The sequence below is a fragment of the Tetrao urogallus genome (genome assembly GCF_951394365.1).
Source record: "Tetrao urogallus genome assembly, chromosome: Z".
Classification (NCBI taxonomy): domain Eukaryota; kingdom Metazoa; phylum Chordata; class Aves; order Galliformes; family Phasianidae; genus Tetrao; species Tetrao urogallus.
Genome location: NC_136816.1, coordinates 46,267,550 through 46,288,589, shown reverse-complemented (window position 1 = coordinate 46,288,589; position 21,040 = coordinate 46,267,550). Strand labels below are relative to the sequence as shown.

The 21,040-nt window shown below is 37.6% G+C and overlaps 1 protein-coding gene across 2 annotated transcripts in view; it reads right to left on the bottom strand.

Annotated features, from left to right (window-relative positions):
* The window catches only part of PTPRD (protein tyrosine phosphatase receptor type D), a gene marked incomplete at both ends in the record, with an annotated part of 269,207 nt that overhangs the window by 80,480 nt on the left and 167,687 nt on the right, over window positions 1-21,040 (bottom strand). For both annotated transcript variants that reach the window (XM_079548803.1, XM_079548804.1), the window contains 3 exons: window positions 1,946-1,960; window positions 5,699-5,859; window positions 7,620-7,829. In XM_079548803.1, coding sequence (XP_079404929.1) covers window positions 1,946-1,960; window positions 5,699-5,859; window positions 7,620-7,829 — 386 coding nt within the window. The remainder of the gene's footprint in view (window positions 1-1,945; window positions 1,961-5,698; window positions 5,860-7,619; window positions 7,830-21,040) is intronic.

Below are 21,040 nucleotides of genomic sequence, written 5' to 3'. Positions count from 1 at the left end.
ATAATTAAAAATTTACTATCATTGAATACTTCATCTCTGTACTGCCTATAAAATAATCTGCATTTTTCTGGCACTTTCAAAATGACATATGAATAAATACAGAAGACACCTGGTCCTTTCATGTTCTAGGAAGTAAGAATCTGTTCTATTGAGCTGCATTTGACCTCATGTATGTGATCACACATACTTATTCAAGGTTGAGATTCTACCTGAATGTTTCTGATCAAGTTAGGATTTTCAATGAAATTTTAGTATTCTTGTCAATCTTTCTAAAACAATCTGGGAAAAAAAGAAAAAAAGAAACATCTATGCTTCCGTTTATCTAGAGAGAAGTAGCATCCATAGCTGTTCTCAATCTGATTGTTTAGGTAAAATGGACTCCTGTCACTTGAGGATATTATTTTTGCTGCAAAATATAGAGAACTGATTTTCTTAAAGAATATCTAATTGTTCGCATTTTCACTCAGGAATCTGGAAATTTAATGGTGAATTTCTAGTGCAATCCCTCTTCCCTAATCCTCTAAATTTCTGAATGAAAAAGCAAATTGGCTGGAATTCGTCATGAAATAGAAGATGAATATAGAAATAGCAGCAAATAACTGCTTTTCTGAAAACAGAACTTAGATGATTCTAAGGTTTTCTATAGCCAAATCTATTCTAGGTTTCCAGCATTTGGTCTAATGCATCACTGCTCTACATTTTTGCTTTCTGTTTTCCGACTCATTCAAAATGTGGCAATGCTAAATCTGTTATTATTCTGCTGGGCTCCACTCTTAAAAATGCTCTGATTGATTTATCCCTGTTCTTGAAATAATGAACACCCATTGCCATCCTGGGAAAAGTGGATTCAACAAGATTTCTTCCAACAAGAAGACTGTAAACAACCAAATAGCAATATTACTGAAGAAACTCTTGCCATCTATTGTTTGAAAGTTGTATAACTTTATGAAAAAAAAGTTTTCTTGCTAAGAAAATATAAAACCTTAACACTTGTATTAACTTCTTAAATAAAAAAATACAGTTTTAAATCTGATTTCCTAAAAAAAAAAAAAAAAAAAAAGAGGATGATCATTCAAAATTTCTTTTTTTTTTTTTTTTTTTTTTTTTACTTCTCATCCTGACTATCATAAAGCAGCACAATATTCTAGTGTTCTCTTTCTTTTTTTTTTTCTTTTTGAATAAAGATGAAGAAAGACTGTTTTCCATTTTTAAGGAGTATTTTTACCTTTATTTCCTACTTCTGAAGTGTACAGATCAGTGAACTCTCCAGAGACAACCTTCTATTTGCAAGTGAGTTCTAGGCAGCACAATTTCTCATTCACGTATGAGAAGCACTAGAATTTTTTCTGATCAAATACATGAGTATTTTCAACAGCCGCACACTTAGGACCCTTCTATCTTTTGTATTTTATCAGATTATACAAAGAGATAATAATTGTTTCAGTTGGCAAAAGGTCCAATCAAAGGACAAATTCTCTCACAGCACTTTCAGCATTTTCACTGGTATAGGCATATCAGCACCTAATCTATGTATAAGGAGTACTATTTCTTTATAGGAGTTCTTTAGCACAACTCACACTTCAACCACAATAACACATTCATTCAGCAGCTGCTGTTACATATAAAAGCACTGTTTTAATTTAATGAAAACACACATAAAAGCATGTGTACATTATGCAACTGTGCTATTTCTTTAAAATACACCAGACATAGACAAAAAAGAAAAAAAAAACAAAACAGAGCATTAGCAAATATACTAAGTGTTGTAAAAATGTAAAAGATCTTGCAACTGCCTTCATATTAATACACTACTGTCAATATTCATTAAGACTGACAGACGCTCTGTTTTACATCATTATTATCATAACTTTTTTTTCCCTTTCTCTCTCTTTTCAGCTACCCCATTTACAGGCTAACTGAAGGGTAATTACTGTTCAGTTCTCACCTGTCAGGTTTACTACTCCATTTCAATGCAGCAAAGAGGAGAGAAAAGGCTAAATGTTGGTTTATCATCAGCAAACATCTTAAACATGGCAACAGGAAGTACAAGAAATTTTGACACACAGTAAAGTTCACATAAATAACTCAAATAATGAAATGACTGTTTGGGAATCAAAGAATAAATGGAAGATGCAGGTGAAATCAAAAGAGAATCTTTTGTTGAAAAAAAAAAATACATATTTTAGACATTGTTTGCAAAGTAATTCCACACTGAATTTTGAAATACTGGAGAATGGATGCTTAATTCAAACTATAACACATAATATTATATAGGTAATGTGATGTCCCTAACACATCATTCTTTCCTCTTAAAGCGAATAGAGAGATGAGAGGAGGGAGGAGGGAGAGGAGAAAACAGGTTGGTGGAGGATATGGGAGAAAAAGAAGGAGTAGAAGGAAGAAGAAGGAGAAAAAAGAAAGGAACAAACAAGGTTAAATATATAAGATTGTCTCATACTAGAGTAAAAAAAAAAAAAAAAGAGGAAAACAAAATCTTTAAAACTACTTCACAAACACAACTAATAAAGTAACAAGAAAATATTTTAATGATACCTTGAAAAGGAAGGTAATCATAAGCATTTATCCCATGAAGCATTACACTCTTTTTCAGATTTGAAGAAACTGGAGTCACATGTTCAGAAGTGAAGTGGAAGGATTTACTGTATGTTTGCTATTCTGCTATGTGGTGCAGCAGTGGAGTGCTTTAACAAAATGAGCTTGGGATACTTCATCTCAAATAACAGTCCTTGTAACAGGCATGTAGTGCTTCTAGACATCTTAGTCTACATCATCTCTACATCTACATCAATTAAGCATTCTCTTTTGTTTGAGATTTTGTGTATAAACCTTATTATTTTGTATTTTTACTCCATGTTTGAACGAGCAAAAAAACATATTTTTTTGATGGCAACAATATGACCAAAAGGAAAACTATTAGTTAATTTACATAGATTCTTAAATCTGATTGCTTAGATTTAAGGCTAACAGATTAAAGACATACCCTCAAATAATTTTCTCACCTAATTGTACCATTCTTACAATGCCAGAGAATATTCAGCTTTTCTCTGGTCAAGCCAGTTCAATTTGCAGATATATCAACTCCAGAAAGACGGGAAATTAGATGACAACTTGATAAAAAGCTTTTCTTTTACTGAGAGATTAGTCAAACAATAGAACAGGTTACTCACAGAGTTTAAGGAATTTCCATCTTTTGAGATACTGAAACTCTCTCGGAAAAGCCTCTGCAAAAAATGCTGTAGCTGAGGGGTGGCCATGGACTGTCTTGAGGGGTATGGCCCTATGGTTTTGTGAATCTGTGAGCATTTCTGCACACAGAACATGAATCAGCTGCTGTCATGTTCTATATTATATTGCAGCTACATCCAATGAGAACAAAAGATATTCTTCAGTGTTTTCTCCATCTATTGCTGTAAAGTATTAAGTTGCCATGAACGCTTGGCTTTATTGTGACACATGATCCAAAAATTATTCTAAGCAATATCTTCTCTTTGAGCTTTGAGGAAGTGTAAATGCAGAAGTAACTTTTATACAAGCTGACAAATAAATAATGAAGACTTCATTCATGCACTCCTAGTCTTTGGGCATCTAAAATTTGCTTCACTGTAAGTAGGCAAATTATCCACATTATGTGAGATACCATTTGCTTTAGATGAATGCAAGACTTTCCCCCTAAAAATGATTCTTTTTCTTCTAATTTTTTTCAGTCAGCATTACTCTCTGACTGAAATTAAAATGAGAAAACAATATTGAAAATCACAAAATAGTTCCAAGTCTTTTCAGAATGGCTTCTACAGGCAAAGGGAATTAAACACAATTCACTATTATTTTAGTTACAACTCTTTGCACTTCAAAAGACATCATCTTCTTCACACTACTCTTTAAATATTTTTCAGACAATTTAATCGATTAGACCTATTGTCCTTTGTTTTCCTTTCTATCCCTTAGACTTATTACATGGGACTTTGGTCATTCTCCCTTTCCACAATTTTTTTCTTTAAAAAAAAAAAAAAAAAAAGTTAAAATGTGTTGATTTTTATAAACCTGATAAGAAATATCTTGCTAAGTATTTTAACATCCGAAGAATCTGATATGAATTTTAAAAAAAATAATCTACCAGTTTAATTTACTTTAATATTGTTTTCAGCTTAATGATTCATATGTCTTGTTATACTGAAGCATTATAAAGACTCACCTGTAATTAAAAATATAATATTTCTTGTTTAATCTAATGAAAACTTCAAATGTTATGACTATTTTGTCATTAATTCAATAAAAAAATTCTTTAATTATTTTCATGAGGCTATCTTCTCTAGATCAAATGCTAAATCTCCACTGTGAAGTGCTATTCCTGCACTGAAACATTATTGCATGCCACTCAACCAGTCTCCCTGCAAAACTCTGATGTAGATTTTAGATACACTTAAAAAAAAAAAAAAAAAAAAATCTATGTTCTTATTTACTCTATCCATTCCTTCTGCTAAATGAAGCAATTCATATTTGTTAGCATGTCGATGTTTTCCTTATATTTTACTTCAGAATTTCATATCTCATGGTTAGACTGTCTTCATTAATAAAAATCTAAAGGATCTTCTAATAAAAAAAGAAATTTTTGCCACTGGACTGCTTTTAATTTGTTTATTTATTTAATGCTTGAAGGAGAATTTTCCCTTTGAAAACCTGAAGCCAGCACTCTATATGCAAATTCAGAGCATTTGACACGATACGCTTAGATTGGAAAACCATACATGTTAGCAGAATTTAAATATTTATAAGAAGCCATTCATTTCAGTCGTCATAGCCATTAGATTTAGGAGACTTACTGCACCTATGGAAATTATCCCCCATGCACCCCACCACCCATCAAAGACAAGGTTATGACATCTTTTTAGTATTTCCCAAACTCTGCCCTATCAATATTTTTAAAAAATGTGCTAGGAACAATATATAAATATTAAAATCTACTTTGTCCTTTTCATTTACTATCTTTATCTGTTTGCACTCACAATGTAAGACATTGCTAAGTATAAAATTAAGGTATCGTGTAGTTTTCATGTAGTAAATTCTAAGCTCACAGAAAGTCCTTTGATAACAGCAAACTACACCTCTGTTATGCACAGTGGAAGAAGTGAAGTTTGATCTGACTGTAGCTCTAGTAGAAAACAGCTATTGATGTTTCTCTAATCTCAGTTCAGAGATTCAAATTCATAACATGTACTGCCAAATTATGGTCAACTGTCAGAAGTGAAAATTCAAATTACTTGAGTAGAGATGCAAATCATACTTAACATCATCCTGAATGTAACCCCTAATGGATTACTATCACATTTCTAAAATCATGTTTTAAAAAGTCAAATGTGTGAATCTGTATTTATTTATATGCGAGAACACATTTTCTTTACAAACATGCAAAACTGAAGTAAAATTTAAATGCAGAAATGGTAATAAGTTGTCATTGGCAGAAAAAAAATATTCTCACATAGCTGTAACTATTGGAAACTTTCAATCAGAAATCTAAAATATCTGCAGTGTTCCGGGACCCATTAATAAATATAGTTATATCTTGACATAGTGATAGTTACAATTGTAGTACAAATAATGTAGTGTGGAGTACTACAATAAAATAATCAACAGAGCAGAAAGTTACACACATGGTAAGATAACTAAAAGGTAAACTTACCTTTTATAAAGAAGTATCGCTATAACAATACAGATGATAAATACCACTGCAAGAACTGGTCCCACAACCCAGATCAGGCCTTCTTCCTCATCTGTAATTGGTTGGGGATCGAGATCCATGGACACAACTGGATCAGAATATGGACTGGTTGCATACATAGTCTATACAAATAAATAAATCCTTCTTAACAATAAAGGCATTCATTTAAAATACTAGCCCAGATCTAAAGTAAACATACACAAAGTAGTAATGCAATGAAAAGCTGCTATTTTTATTCAAGCTACGCAGTTCACAAACTTGCTGTGTTGTTATTACATCTTTATTTTGTGTTTTGCATATGGTGTGCTAAAAAATGAGGTAACAGCATTCACATTACACTCTGCAACAGTATTCTGAAAGGTTATGAAAAGAGATATATTTTACCTTCCATTTGGCCTTGTTTCCTGCTACAACAGCTAAAGAGCATCTGAGTTCAACGTGAGAGATGGCTAACACCAGCAAAGCAGAGACACTTATGCTAGCTGGTAAACAGGACAACAACGTTCATTTATTGTCTTTTGCCAAACGTGACACCAGACATCACAGGCCCATGACCTCTTTCCAGAAACTAGGGAATCTGTATGTTTTATTCCCTCCAAAGCTGAGCTGGTTGAGACCTTTAGTCTGCCTCAGTGTTCTCAAAACATAAAACAAACAAACAAACAAACAAACAAACAAAAAAACCAGAAAACAACAACAACAAAAGAAAATAAAAACAAACAAAAAAAACCCCCACATCCTATATTGCTACAGTAAGAAATACTTTGTATTTAGCCTCTACATTTGGAGCAGGCAGAAAAAGGCTTCAGAGGGACTGCGGTTTGAGCATTTATTGACAATTTTTCAATATTTAAACTGGATTTTGTGTTGCCATTAAACCTCATAGAAAAAAGCTGCATAGTAACTCTGTTTAGAACCTACTTGATACAGCATCATAAGAATTTTCTGTCTAACAACCTCTGTCAAAAATAATGTTAAATGTGCAATTTGGTAAACTCAACATCAAATAGCAATTGTAAGATTGCACTCTGGAAGCATTTGACTAGAATTCAGATTATTAGCATGGTAGTTCAAGTGACTGAGCCAGAAAATGTACGTCAGATATAGGAACCAATTAGAAAGAGACCATGTTACACAGTGTACACTAAAATCTTACTGATCATTGAAACAGTTCTGTTTTTCTTTGTCTCCTTCTGCTCTCTTCATGTACTTTTTTTCCTTGCTTTCTCTTCCTCATTTTCTCTCCCTTCTCCTCTCCCCTCTCTCTCCCTCTCACTGTCTCTCTCTTTATTTTCCCATATATCACACACCTATTAACTCAAGCATAAATGGAAATAAGTACAAAACAAATTACATGGAGAGAGGTGACAGCTCATTATTCAGCTCTCCTCAGAATCTTTCCTTGAATTATTTTCTTACTTTCTAGCAATTGACTGATAAAGCTGTTAGGAAATTACTGTAATTAAAAACAGTAGTTGTGCATATCTCCAGTTCAACTTATCTTTCAAAGAATCCTACATATCCAATAACATTATGTGATTGTAGTCCTAGGTCAGCTAAGGAACTCTTTCTCAAAGACACTGAAAAAGATACAGCTTTAAAGTTCATGCCTCAGAACCAGTGCCAGTGAACTCAAACAGCAGAACATTTAATTTGAAAAGAATTAAAGCACAGCTAATAAAAGGTGATCCTTAGCTTTCGGTTACACACTGAAGTAACACACCAAGGTGCATACAACATAATCAAATTCAAAGACTTAAATGGAAATCATCACATAAACATCAACTTTAGACATACACCTTAAAAACTCAAGTAAGCACTGAAGAAATGTGTTACTGATTGGGGAAAGTAATTTCGGAACTGAAATTAGTTATTAACTTACAGATTCTGAGTGCTCCATTACAGCCAACACAAAGAAGACATATTCTTGACCAGTTTGCAGTTGTTTATTCTCAAAGCCACCATAATGCTTCTTATCCCCCAGTGTGAACTCCGTAGGAAGAACTTCAAAATGAGCTGCAATATACGGCTTTAATTCAGCTTCCCTCCCAAAACGAATGCTTCTGCGTTTCCTAGCTATCTCCTTAAGCAGCTTTACAAAAAAGGAAAGGGAAAAAAAAAAGAGAGAAAAAGCATTAAAAGAAAGATGCATGTAAGGTAACTTATTATCAATGTAATGAGAAAATTTAATGCACCTAATATATTTAATGCAACTACAAAAGAGCAGTTAATCTACATTACATCAGGTCATGTCAGCACCACTAAGTGGTTCTGAAATTGCAAAATTTTGCTTGTTAAAATACTATTTAGCAAATATATTACCTGTACTACAAACACAGGACAATTAAATTATTTTTCAGTGTCTGATATTTTTTTATTCAAGGTAAATATATAAATAAATAAAAATATAAGTGTAATAGAATAATATGTGCTTTTTTTTTTCTGAAGACAGATATATGCATACCTTCTTTTCACATATACATACATGAAGTTAGTCAATGAATAATGTTTTTGTCATCCATATAAATTTAAAATGTACTTTCTTATTTTCTGTATGATACAATAAAACTGTCATATGATGTGATTATCTAAAAGCTGCTAATAAAAAATCCAAAGCTTAAAATATCCCAATCATTGGAATTAATTTATACTATCTATTTAAACTTTTTCTGATAACTCTGAAATACAGATTATTCAGTATACTAGCACTTGTAATAGTATACCATAAATAAACATGTTGACTTTTTATTTACTAATATTTATTTTTCTCTCATTTCTCTCATAGTTCTTAAGATCACTGAACACTTTAGAAATACTGAATTCTACAAAATGTCAGCTTTTCAATAGCAACCGTGCTGCAGAAACATGTGGGAAGGGATTCATAAAAAAGTCTTCTATCTCAAACCTGAAACTGACTGCCATTTTTTTGTTCAAAAGAATCAGAAATCATGTGCTTCATGATATGTTCAATATACAGTGGTTTAGTGATAAGAATAAATAGCAGGACCCATGAATCCTAAGATCTCTTTTCTGCTGCTTAGCTAGAAAAAAGTATCTACAAACTACACTTCAGATTTTAACTGCATATTTTGGTTTTCCAAATGTCACTTTTCTTTGTCATCTTGAATATTTCTACTTATTAACAAATTTAGAATGCACATTACTGCACTAGCAATAATATTAAATACTAGGCTCAAATCTGTAAAACAGATACTAATTAATGATGGAACAGAACCTCAACTGTTATAATCCACTGATGAGTTACTTATTAAATCAAACAAATGCTTATTCAATACCTTTTATCACTTCAGATATAAGGGCATTCAACAAATATTAATCCAATTTGATTATGAGAAGCCTGAACTTTTCCTGGATGATAGGGGATGACTTCTAAGTCCGCTAAACTGTTCCACCCGTTTTTCACTTATGAAACTTATTCAATGTCCAGTAGTCTCATCTTGTAATAATAGATTTTTCCAAGGTCTTACAGTTCTTTGAGGCTTTTCAATCCTAATACAATCATATATATTTTCTTGTTAGGAGGAGGAGACAAATGTCCAGAGATAGGCAGAGATAAATACAAAGGAGATTAAAATGAAATTTCCACTATTTCCACTTATTTAAGGCACATTCTAAGTCATGGAAGATCTCTATTAGCTCTTATGTCCTATGTTCCTGGTTAGCTAGCTTCTTCCTTCCCTTCCTGAGATTTGTGTTTTGCAGCTATCATATTAAAAATACGATGTAGATAAAATAATCTGCAAATTAATACTCCTCATTGGAGTGCATGTTTCAAACGTGACATATAGATAGACATGAAAACGATCTCTACTGCTCAGATCCAAAGTTAGACTCGTAGATTCACAGAATCATTAAGGCTAGAAAAGACTTCCAAGCCCATCTAGTCCAAGAATCAACCCATCACCACCATGCCTACTAAACCATGTCCCTCAGAGCCACATTTATAATTTTCTTGAAAATCTCCAGGGTTGGCGACTCCTGAGCAGACATTTCCAATCCTTTACTACTATTTCTGATAAGAAATTTCTCCTAATATTCAACCTCAGCTTCCCCTTGCACAACTCAAGAAACTCTTGTCCTCTCCACAACCTCCTTTCAGGCAGTTGTAGAGAGCAATAAAGTCTCTCCTGAGCACCCTCTTCTACAGACTAAAATGTCCCAGTGCCCTTGCTGCTCTTCGTAAGACATATGCTTCCAGCCTTACAGTTATCCGTTAGTTGTGTCACTTGGTCATAGAAGGAGATGAGGTTGGTCAAGTAGAACCTGATTTTCAGGAACTCATGTTGGCTGGGTTGGATCCGCTGGTTGTCCTATCCATGCCATATGATTGAACTCAAGACAATCTGCCCCATGATCTTCCCCAGTATTCAGGTCAGGTTGACAGGCTTATAACTGTCCAGATTCTCCCTCTGATTCTTCTTGTCAATGGGTGTCATTTTAGCAAGTTCTCAGTTGTCTGAGACCTCCTCGATTAACCAGGACTACTGATAGACGATGCAAAGTAGCTTGGAAGTCATTTTTGCCTGCTTCCTTGGCGGAACCCATATGGCAACAAGAACTTATGACAATGCAGGTGAAATATCTTAACTTGCTGTAGAGCAAAGACGATGACAGTGCCTTTATTGGAGAAACAGGTGCTATAGGAAAAGATGTTAAAGAGAAATTAACTCACTCCTCCCAGTAACAGTTAGGAAAAAGGGGTGAACTGAAGAATGCAGTCTCCTCCTGTTCAGACTCTCGTCACAACAGGAGAGGGTGCGAGGAAGGGGCACCCGCGCAGACTCAAATTGCACACGCCTCCCAGCTCCAGGCAGTTACGTGCTCATGTATTGATCCAGGCTGTGACCCTGGAATTCCTCTACACTTGCCTAATAGTGGGTATGTAGATAATAGTGTGTAGTTAACTGCTTTCCAGCTCAGCTCTAAATACTGAGCCTGTTCTCTATTGCAGAGTTTTTGCATTCATTTAAGTGTATCAACTCCATTGTTCCAACTCAAAAACTTATACACTGGAATTGATCCTCTGAACAACAAAAAGACTTGCCAAAATTTGACATTAGAAATCATGTTAATGACATTACTACAGTCAGCAGTCCATTTTTTCTCCTTCACTCAAACATTTCTATGATCAACTAAGAGTAAGTTTTCATGGTATAAAAGTGAGGGCAGAAGAAAAGTGCAATATTATAATATTAAGAAGAATTCCATGCAGTTGCTTTACAGAATGAGTCTTTCATATCTCTTGCTAGCTTCTTACATTGTAGGCAATGTTAGTAAGGTCACAACATGAGGCAAAGACCAATCAAAATGTACTGAAAAGCCCTTAAAAAAAATGTATTTGTATGAAGCCATCTTTTAGAAAGAAGGCTGAGCACTAACTACACTGAAGTCTCCTGAAACAGATGGGTATATATTCAGAAAGCAATAAAGTTATATTTATATATAGGTTGCTCCGAATATAGAATCATAGAATGGCTTGAATTGAAATAGACCACAATGATCATCCAGTTTCAAACCCCCTGCTACGTGCAGGGTCATCAGCCACCAGACCAGGCTGCCCAGAGCCCCATCCAGCCTGGCCCTGAATGCCTTCAGGAAGGGGGCATCCACAACCTCCTTTGTCAACCTGTTCCAGTGCGTCACTACCCTCTGTGTAAAAATCTTCCTCCTAATATCTAACCTAAACCTCCCCTGTCTCATTTTAAAACCATTCCCCCTTGTCCTATCACTATCCACCCTCATAAACAGTTGTTCCCCTCTCTGTTTATATGCTCCCTTCAAGTACTGGAAAGCCGCAGTGAGGTCTCCCTGGAGCCTTCTCTTCTCCAAGCTAAACAATCCCAGTTTCCTCAACCTTTCCTCATACGAGAGGTACTCCAGCCCTCTGATCACCTTAATGGCCCTCCTCTGGAACCGCTCCAAGAACTCCGCATCCTTTCTGCATAAGGGGCCCCAGGCCTGGACGAAGTACTCCAGATGGGGCCTCACAAGAGCCAAGTAGATGAGGACAATCACCTCCCTCTTCTTGTTGGCCACCCCTTTTTTGATGCAGCCCAGAACACAGTTGGCCTTCCAAGCTGCAAGCACACACTGCTGGCTCATATCCAGCTTCTTGTCTACCAGGATCCCCAAGTCCTTCTCCACAGGGCTGCTCTTAAGGAGATCTTCCCCCAGTTTGTATAAATACCTGGGATTGTCCCAATCCAATTTGCTGCACCCTGCACTTGGTCTTATTGAACCTCATTAGGTTTTCATGGGCCCATTTCTCCAGTCTGTCCAGGCCCTTCTGGATAGCTTCCCTTCCTTCCAGTGTATTGACTGCACTGCTCAGCTTGGTGTAATCCGCAAACCTGTTGAGGGTGCATTCAATGCCATCATCTATGTCACTGATGAAGATGCTGAAGAGCACCGGCCCCAAGACCAACCACTGAGGGACACCACTTGTGACCAGCCTCCACCCTGACAGAGAACCATTAATCACAATCCTTTGGCTGCGTACAGCCAGCCAATTCGTAATCTATCAAACTGCCCATCCTTCAAATTCACAACTCTCCAATTTAAAGAGAAGGATGTGGTGAGGGACTGTGTCAAAGGCCTTGCAGAAGTTCAGGTAGACAACATTCACTGCCCTTCTCCTGTCTACCGACGCTGTCACTCCATCATAGAAGTCCACCAGATTGATCAGGCATGATCTGCCCTCTGGTGAAGCCATGCTGACTGTCTCAAATCATCTCTTTACCTCATATGTGCCTTAACATAACTTCTTGGAGGATCTATTCCATGATCTTCCCAAACACAGAGGTGAGGCTCACCAATCTGTAGTTCCCCAGGTTTTCCTTTCTCCCTTTCTTAAAAATGGGAGTAATGTTTCCTTTTTTCCAGTAACTGGGGACTTCACCGGGCAGCCATGATTTTTCAGATATGATGGAGAGCAGCTGGCAACCACATCAGCCATCTCTTTCAAAACCCTAGGATGGATATAATATGGCCCCATGCACATAATATGTCAGACTTGTTTCCATGGAAACTACAACAGATACAAAGAGCAACAATAACACTGTTTGAAACAGCAAATTTTCAGCTATAAAACACTATTTTTTCAATGTAGTCATCACAATTACCTATACTTTTTTTGCTGATGATGAACAAAAACTTTCATGATGCACTTATAAAAATCTATAGCTGTCTGTAATGTGGCTTATCCTTCACAATGTTGTCATCACAGCTGAATTGCATCACTCGCCATCTCAAGGTGCTCACATCCACAGTTTAGTCTCCAGATATGTTCAGCAAGCACTGATGAATATAAGAGAATTCAGTTTTTCTTAATGCTGCATTGCAACAAAGTGTAACAGAATACTAGTGGGAAGGTTCAACCTCTGATTTGTAGGCCAACATAATAAAAGAGGAGACATTACTTTTAGAGTAGTCCTTGTACTAACTTGAAGCCAGGAACTATGTATGGGAACTGCTGAATCACGGCCTGAGCCTCTGATTGATCACCTGAGGCAAGCAATGAGTCAGCCATGGGAGCACAGGTGAAGGCAATTCACCTGTGCTGCTGAAAGGGGGGGGAGCCTGGCTCCACCTCTCCTAGACCCATTTAATAACTGACTACTAGCAGGGAAGGATCTCTTTCTGGAGATCCATTCTCTGGAGTTTTACAGTGAGTACAGGATAAGGGTAAGTACTTTATCTAGTTTTTTTTTTGTTATTATATCCCACTTATCCAAACTCTCTTGTTTATTTCACAATTATAACATCTGTATATTCATTGATTATGCAAACTATATGTAGGAGGAAATGTACATAGCTTCAGTCATACCTTAAGATCACAACCCATATTTCAATTTTCTGTTACGGTGTCCATTAGAATTTAAAGATACTTGTGTGTCTACCTCAAATAAATTATCTGTGTTTCCACATATCAAATGTCACACCACATTTATGGTATGAGCTTTAAATTACTCATAAAAAAGAATAACATAAGGAGTACTAAAATCAAAAGTACATTAAATTATAAGGGGAAGGAGGATGTCTTATCTTAAATGTGTCTTGCATTTGAATTAATAATATAAAATGCATATATTTAGCAACTAAGAATGGTGAAATACTCTGTTGCGGTGTTTGAAGTAATTAGAAAGTAAGTTTTGGCTATGACTGACAGAACTTAATTGGCTTGAGTAAACCAAAATCTGTTTAACTGGCAAATTAACAAAAAAACCCTCAAAATTCTTATTCATTACTTATGTCCAGCTAAACTTAGGTAAGTGTAGGTAAAAAATTCATCTGTGACATCAATTACACATGACTGAATAGACCTTAGGTGAACTTCTGGCCTCATTCATATTTCATATATAGATGAGGTTGCTGCCAAGTATCATTATTTGCACATACATCCCCTGTGGTTTTTTATATCAAGACTTCACAGAAATTGTTAAATTGATTTAAGACTTAACATGCAGGCATTTACTTAAATTTTATTGCTTACAAATCTAAAGCAATCCTGCGCTGTAATACATAGTGCAAAACATAATATTTTGTTAAATTTCATTTACTTGCATGGCATCTAGTTGAAGGAGAAATAACGGGGAATTCCTAGTTTATAAAAAAAGAACTACCTTAGCTACTATTTTTAGATAAATAATATTCAGATACATTATATTTTATGGTCTTTTAAGATTCCTTGCTTCTTTTAATTTATTTAAAGAATGGAGATTCAAGAGAAAAAAAAAAATTGGGTATATGAAATAAGGCTGGAGAGCTTTTTTTGAGTAGGTAACTACACAATTGAGTTAAAATTCCAGAACTGTGTATTCAGTTAAGATGTTTATTCAGGTAATCTAAGCAAAGCATTTAGAATATACTTTGTTTGGAAAATCTATTTGACTTTTTTTTTTCTGATACTATTTTTGTATCTGAGACTGTACTGAAAACACAATGCATGAGTATCTTCTGTTAACCATTGAGAACTACTTGCTCAGATAGTTGTGGTTATGGTTTGTTGCTGCTGTTACTCCTCTTAATTTGTTTACTGGGCCTCTGCTTTCCAATGTTTTCAGAAATAGCATAATACAGAATTATAGAATGGATAGTTGGAGGAAACCATAAAGATCACCAAGTTTTGCAAACATCCTCTCCCACCTCCACAGTGGAAAGGGTTGCCAGTCTCTAAATGAGGCTGGCCTTGAACACCTCTAGAGATGGAGCATCCACAGCCTCTCTGGGCAGCCTGTTCCTGTGTATCACCAATCTCTGAAAAAGAAATTTCTTCCTAACAGGTAACCCCAATCTATCCTTTTATAGTTCAAAGCCATTTCCCCTTGTCCTATCACTATCAGACTCTCTATATATTTCATATTTTCTAAAACAGGAGGAAAAACAGTTCTCTAGGTAACAAACTGGATGAGGGAATGTGAAATACAAATGCACTGTCTGGCTGCAATTTTTTTTTTTTTTTTTGCCCACCAAATAGGTACTATATGTATTGGCATGACTGTAAGAGATATATCAAGGGCTTTCATTCTTTATCAGAAATAAATGTCATTTTTCAGTCAATGCATATCTTATTTCTTCCACCATTAATTCTACAATGTGGTCTCAATTATATCAGTTAAAATAGGAAACAGCCCTTCCTGACCCAAATATTTCTGAATTAATAAATGCTATTTATCAAACTATTATACAGATTAATGCACCACAACTCGCAGGATGATTAAAACGACCCTTTGCTATGAGAATCAGCAACACAGATCCACAGAATTTAATTGTCAAAAAAGTTCAATGTCATCCGGCATCTATCCTTCAATCTGTTAATGGTATGGAATATCTTTGGATGTTAGAAGTGAATGGTGATATTAAATCAGTTTCCCATTATTGTATGTATATTGCCAGCAGAGTTTCACTCTTAAACTGTATTTGATGTCACTGAGGACTATAATCATGAACTGATGGCATTTACAGTCCAACTCTTTTTAAGGGAAGATGTTAATGGATCGAAGAAAGCACTGCATTTCAATCACACTGGATTTTCACATAAATGAAACCTGCCAAGACATAACACATGCTTCATTAAAAGAGTCAGCAACAAAAATGCGTTCCTTCAAACAACTTAATTTTCTTCATCTTCTGATTAAGAATTCTGTTATTGCTGTAGATTTTTCTTCTTAGACTCTTCTAATCAGGAAACGGACATCCTTATCATTATCAGTGAAAGATGTGTGTTATAACTTGAAAGGTATCTACAGTAGTGTTGGCTTCTGAAAATATTTTTCTTTGTATTTTGGTGTAAACATTGAAAGTAATATGCATCTGTTCAATGGGAAGAGTGTCACTGCTTGCAGATGGTCTTGACATCAGTGTGTGTACTGAATCAGAAACATCTAGATTTGAAAAGACTTCTAAGATTATAAAATCCAGCCATTAACCCCATTTACCAAATCCCATTACTACATCATATCAGCCAACATAACATACGTGTAGCTCTTAGTTGCCTCTAGGGATAGGTAAGACAGTGGACCAGGCTAGCCAGAAAAGTGGTAGATGACTCATGCCTGGAAGGGCTCAAGATCAAGTTGGATGGGGCTTTGTGTAGCTTGGACTCGTAAAAGGTATCCCTGCCATGGCATGGGGATTAGAGTGGATGAAATTTAAAGTCCCTTCCAATCCAAACCATTTCTTGTTTTAGTCTTTCTTTGAAATGATCAGCTCCAGTGCAGGTGTGTTCTCCAGTGAAGCAGAAGATTGCAGTGGGTGAGGAGGATCCTGCAATCAAGGAGTGCCAGGATGAGAAGAGAACTACCATGAACAACTAGCCCTCCTGCATGTAGCTAAGAAGATATGGGTAAGCCATCAGCATTGACATAACACCTCCACACCTACAAAGACAAGCCATAGGTAGTCCAATCAACCAGGACCTCAGTGAATACAGTGGGAAAACAGGGTGTAGCACAACAGCTCACACAGGGAGGGAGCAAAGTAGACAGCTTTCTTCTCATCTGGAGAAAGTAAGCAGGAGACTTCTACTGAAACAAATATGGTGGCCAGCAGTTGGAAAAACCAAGATGAGGTAGAAACTAAGACTTAGGAGTCACAGTCTTCCTGAGCTTCTGTTGAAAGGAACTCCAGGATCCGGAAGTTCCACTTCCCACTCTCACTCCAATGAACCTTTAAAGCAAACTGTCTGCTGACGGGTAGTGAGTTCCCAGTTTGCCATCCAGATAATCTCCCCAGAGGTTTACTGTCTGCTTGGGGCCTGTTTTTCAGACATCAAGAGAAGTCACCTGGGTAAAGCCAGCTGACTACTATTTTTGTCTACTCATTCAAGTGGGACCACAGGAGACCTTGAGAAGAAAACAATAAAACATTAAAAGATGTTTTACTTAGAATTACATTGAAGAGATTAGAAGCACAACTAGCATTGTTTTCAGTCCTCCTGATTGGAGACTGAGACTGAGAGAGAAGGAAGAAGAACAGTTGAATACCTGTCTGCATGGATGATGCCATGCTTAGGGTTTTGGGTTCTGTGATCTTAGACATCTCTTTGAGAGGTCAAACATGCTGATGTCATGTGGGATGCAACTGACTAGGTGGGGCAATCACGTTCTGGGAAGGAAGTTGTCTGGACAGATCAGAAGAGATTTAAATAATATTTGGTGGGGGAAGCGGATAGGCTTCTAAGTGACAGACAAAAGACCTAGAGAATGCTGTAATTTTAGAAAGAAGCAGGAAAAAAAAACTGAGTTGTACTAGAGAAACTGGTTGTGAAGAGCTGTCTCTGAGTAACAGCCATGATCACATTGAGAGATTACAAGTTAAAATTAGGGACTGGGCCAATAAGGGACAACTGGTAGTCAGTCTCCTACAGGTTATCTGATCAAGGAAAGCCTGTTGATGAGAGCTTCTTGATTCAGCTAAAAGAAGCATCATGATCACAGCCTCTTATCCTGATGGGAGATTTCAGTCACCAAGATGTCTGTCTAGCATGTCTGGAAAAACCTAGTTGTTAGCTGAAGTTTCCGGTGGAAAAAAAGGGAAACATCATTCCCATTTTTTGAGAAAGGTAGAAGAAGAGAGGTTGGCAAGCTTTACCTGCATGACTGGGAAGATCATGGAGCAGATCATCCCATAAGCCATATTAAGGCACATACATGATAAGGAAGTGATTTAAGACAGTCAGTACAGCTTAGCCTAGGGTAGATGGTGCCTGACCATTCTGGTGGCCATTTATGATGGAGTGACAGAATCAGTGGACAAAGGAAGGGCAACTGATGCTGTCTACCTAGATTTCTACAAGACTTTCGATGTGGTCCACAACACATCCTTATCTATAAATTGGAGATACATGGATTTTACATGGATTTTTTTATTTTCTTTGGATAAATAATTGATTTACCACAACTCTCTGGCTGTAACCATGTAATGGCTCTATGCTCAGATCAAGGCTGATAATGAGTGGTGTCCCCCAGGGCTCCATCCCGAGACCAGTGCTTTTTAACATCTTTATCAGTGACTTTGATAGTGGGATTAAGTGCACCCTTAGAAAGTTTGCAGATGATACTAAGCTGGGTGGTGTAATTGATACAGAAGGAAGGGATGCCATCCAGAGGGACTTGGATAAGCTTATAAATTGGCCCACATGAGCCTAATGAGATTCAACAAGGATAAATGCAAGGTTTTGTACCTGGGTCAAGGCAATCCCAGATACGTGTACAGACTGGGGTAAGAACTCATTAAGAGAAGTCCTGTGGAAAAGGATCTGGGGGTTCTGATGGTCAAAGAGCTGGACGCGAGCCAGCAGTGAGCACTCAGGATCTGGAAGGCCAGCTGCATCCTGGAATGCAGCAAAAAAGGGGTGACCAGCAGGCAGAGGATGTTGATTGCCCTTCTTTACTCTGCTCATGCAGTCCCATCTGGGGCACAAGAAAGACATGGATTTATTGGAGCAGGTCTGGGGAAGGACCAGAAAGATGATCAGAGTGCTAAAACACCTATGGAAAAAAAAAGCTGAGGCAGCTGGCCTTGTGTTGAATCTGAAAGAGAGAAGAGAAAGCTCTAGGCAGACATTATGTCCTTGAGCTCTTGAGGGAAACCAGTAGTCAGAAGGCAGATAATTTTTTTTACATGGGAACACAGAAATAGGACAAGAAGGAATGTGTTAAAACCAAAATAGGGGAGATTTAAATTAGATGTTTGTAGGAAGTCTTTCACTCAGATGGTGATAGAATCATAAGGTTGGAAACAACTGGCAAGATCATCTAGTCCAACTGCCCTCTCGTCACCATTGCTACAGAAGCTACTAAACCATTATCTTGTAACTCCTCATCCAGGTACCACTTGAACATTGCCAGGGACAGCAACTTCACCACTTCCCTGGGCAGGCCATTCCAGCGCCTGACCACACTCTGAGAGAAAAAGTTCTCCCTTACATCTAACCTAAACTTGCCCTGGTACAACTTGTGGCCATTTCCCCTGGTTCTGTTTGTTGCCTGGGAGAAGCAGCCAAAACCGCTCCTCATCACAACGTCCCTTCAGGTAGTAGTAGAGTGCAGTAAGTTCTCCTCTGAGCCACCTCTTCTCCAGCCTAAACAATCCCAGTTCCCTCAGCTGCTCCTCATAAGACTTGTGCTCCAGACCTCCCCCTCTCACCAGTTTCATTGCCCTTGTCTGGACATGTTACAGGGCCTCAATGCCTTTTTTGTAGTGAGGGGCCCAAAACAGAACACAGTACTCAAGGTGCGGCCTCGCTAGTGCTGAGTACAAGGGGTTGATAACCTCCCTGATCCTACTGGCCATGCTATTTCTAATGCAGGCCAGGATGTCATTGGCCATCTTGGCCACCTGGGCATACTGTCAGCTCATGTTCAGCTGAGCATCAACCAACGCTCCCAGCTCCTTTTCCTCTTCACAGTCATCCAACCACTCTTCCCAAGCCTATAGTGCTGCATGGGGTTATTGCAGCCAAAGTGCAGGACCCAGCACTTGGCCTTGTTGAACCTCATCCCAGAATTCAACTTATCTAGATCCCTGCGAAGGGCCTCCCTACCCTCAGGCAAATAGGCACTACCTCCCAACTTGGTGTCATCTGCAAACTTACTAGGGTACACTCAATCTCTTCACCTAGGTCATCAATAAAGATATTAAACAAGATGGGTGCCAGTACCAACCCCTGCGGGACACCACTTATAGCAGGTCACCAGCTAGACTTAACTCCATTAACCACTACTTGTTGGACACGGCCCTCTAGCCAGTTACTTACCCAAAGAAGGGTATACCTGTCCAGGCCATGGGCAGCCAGTTTCCCAAGAATACTGTTAGAGACTATGTCAAAGGCTTTGCCAAAGTTTAGGTAGACTACATCAACAGCCTTTCCCTCATCTACCAGGCTGGTCACCCAGCCATAGAAGGAGATGAGGTTGGTCAAGCACAACCTGCATTTCATGAACCTGTGCTGGCTGGGCCTGATTCCTTGGTTGCCACACACATGCCATGTGATCTCACCCAAGATGATTTGCTGAATAACTTTCTCTGGTACCAAGGTCAGGCTGATAGGCCTGTAGTTCCCTGTATCCTCCTTACACCCCTTCTTGTAGATGGGAATCATATTGGCAAGCCTCCAATCCTCTTCGACCTCTCCAGATAACCAGGAGCACTGGTATATGGTCGAGAGCGGTTCGGCAATCATTTCCGTCAGCTCACTCAGCATCCTAGAATGAAGCCTGTCCAGTTCCATGGACTTGTGACAGTCCAGATGGAGGAGGGTCTCTCTGTCTCCACCAGAATCACTGCATAGCATCCCTGCTTTCCGTAAAGTGCCCTGGACTTATCAGAGGATAACTGATCTGCCTATTAAAGGCAGATATAAAGAAGGCGTTGAGGACCTTAGCCTTTTCCTTATCCTCAGTGATCACATTCCCCGCTGCATCAAGAATGGAAATTCTCCCTGGTTCTTTTCTTACTGTTATCTTACTGATATTTTTATAAAATGATTTATTCTCTTCTACAGCAGTGGCCAATCTGAGTTCAAGTTGGGCTTTTGCCCTCCTAACTTCCTCCCTGCATACATTTGCAACTTCCTTGTAATCTCCTAAGTAGCCTGTCCCTTCTTCCAGAGGACATAGACTCTCTTTTTCTTCTGGAGTCTCAACAATAGTTCTCAGATTATCCATACCGATCTTCTTCCCCTATGGCTTGCCTTATGACATTCAGGGACAGCCTGTTCTTGTGCCTTTAGGATTTCCATCTTGAGGAGTGTCCAGGCTTCCTGAACCCCTTTACTTAAGG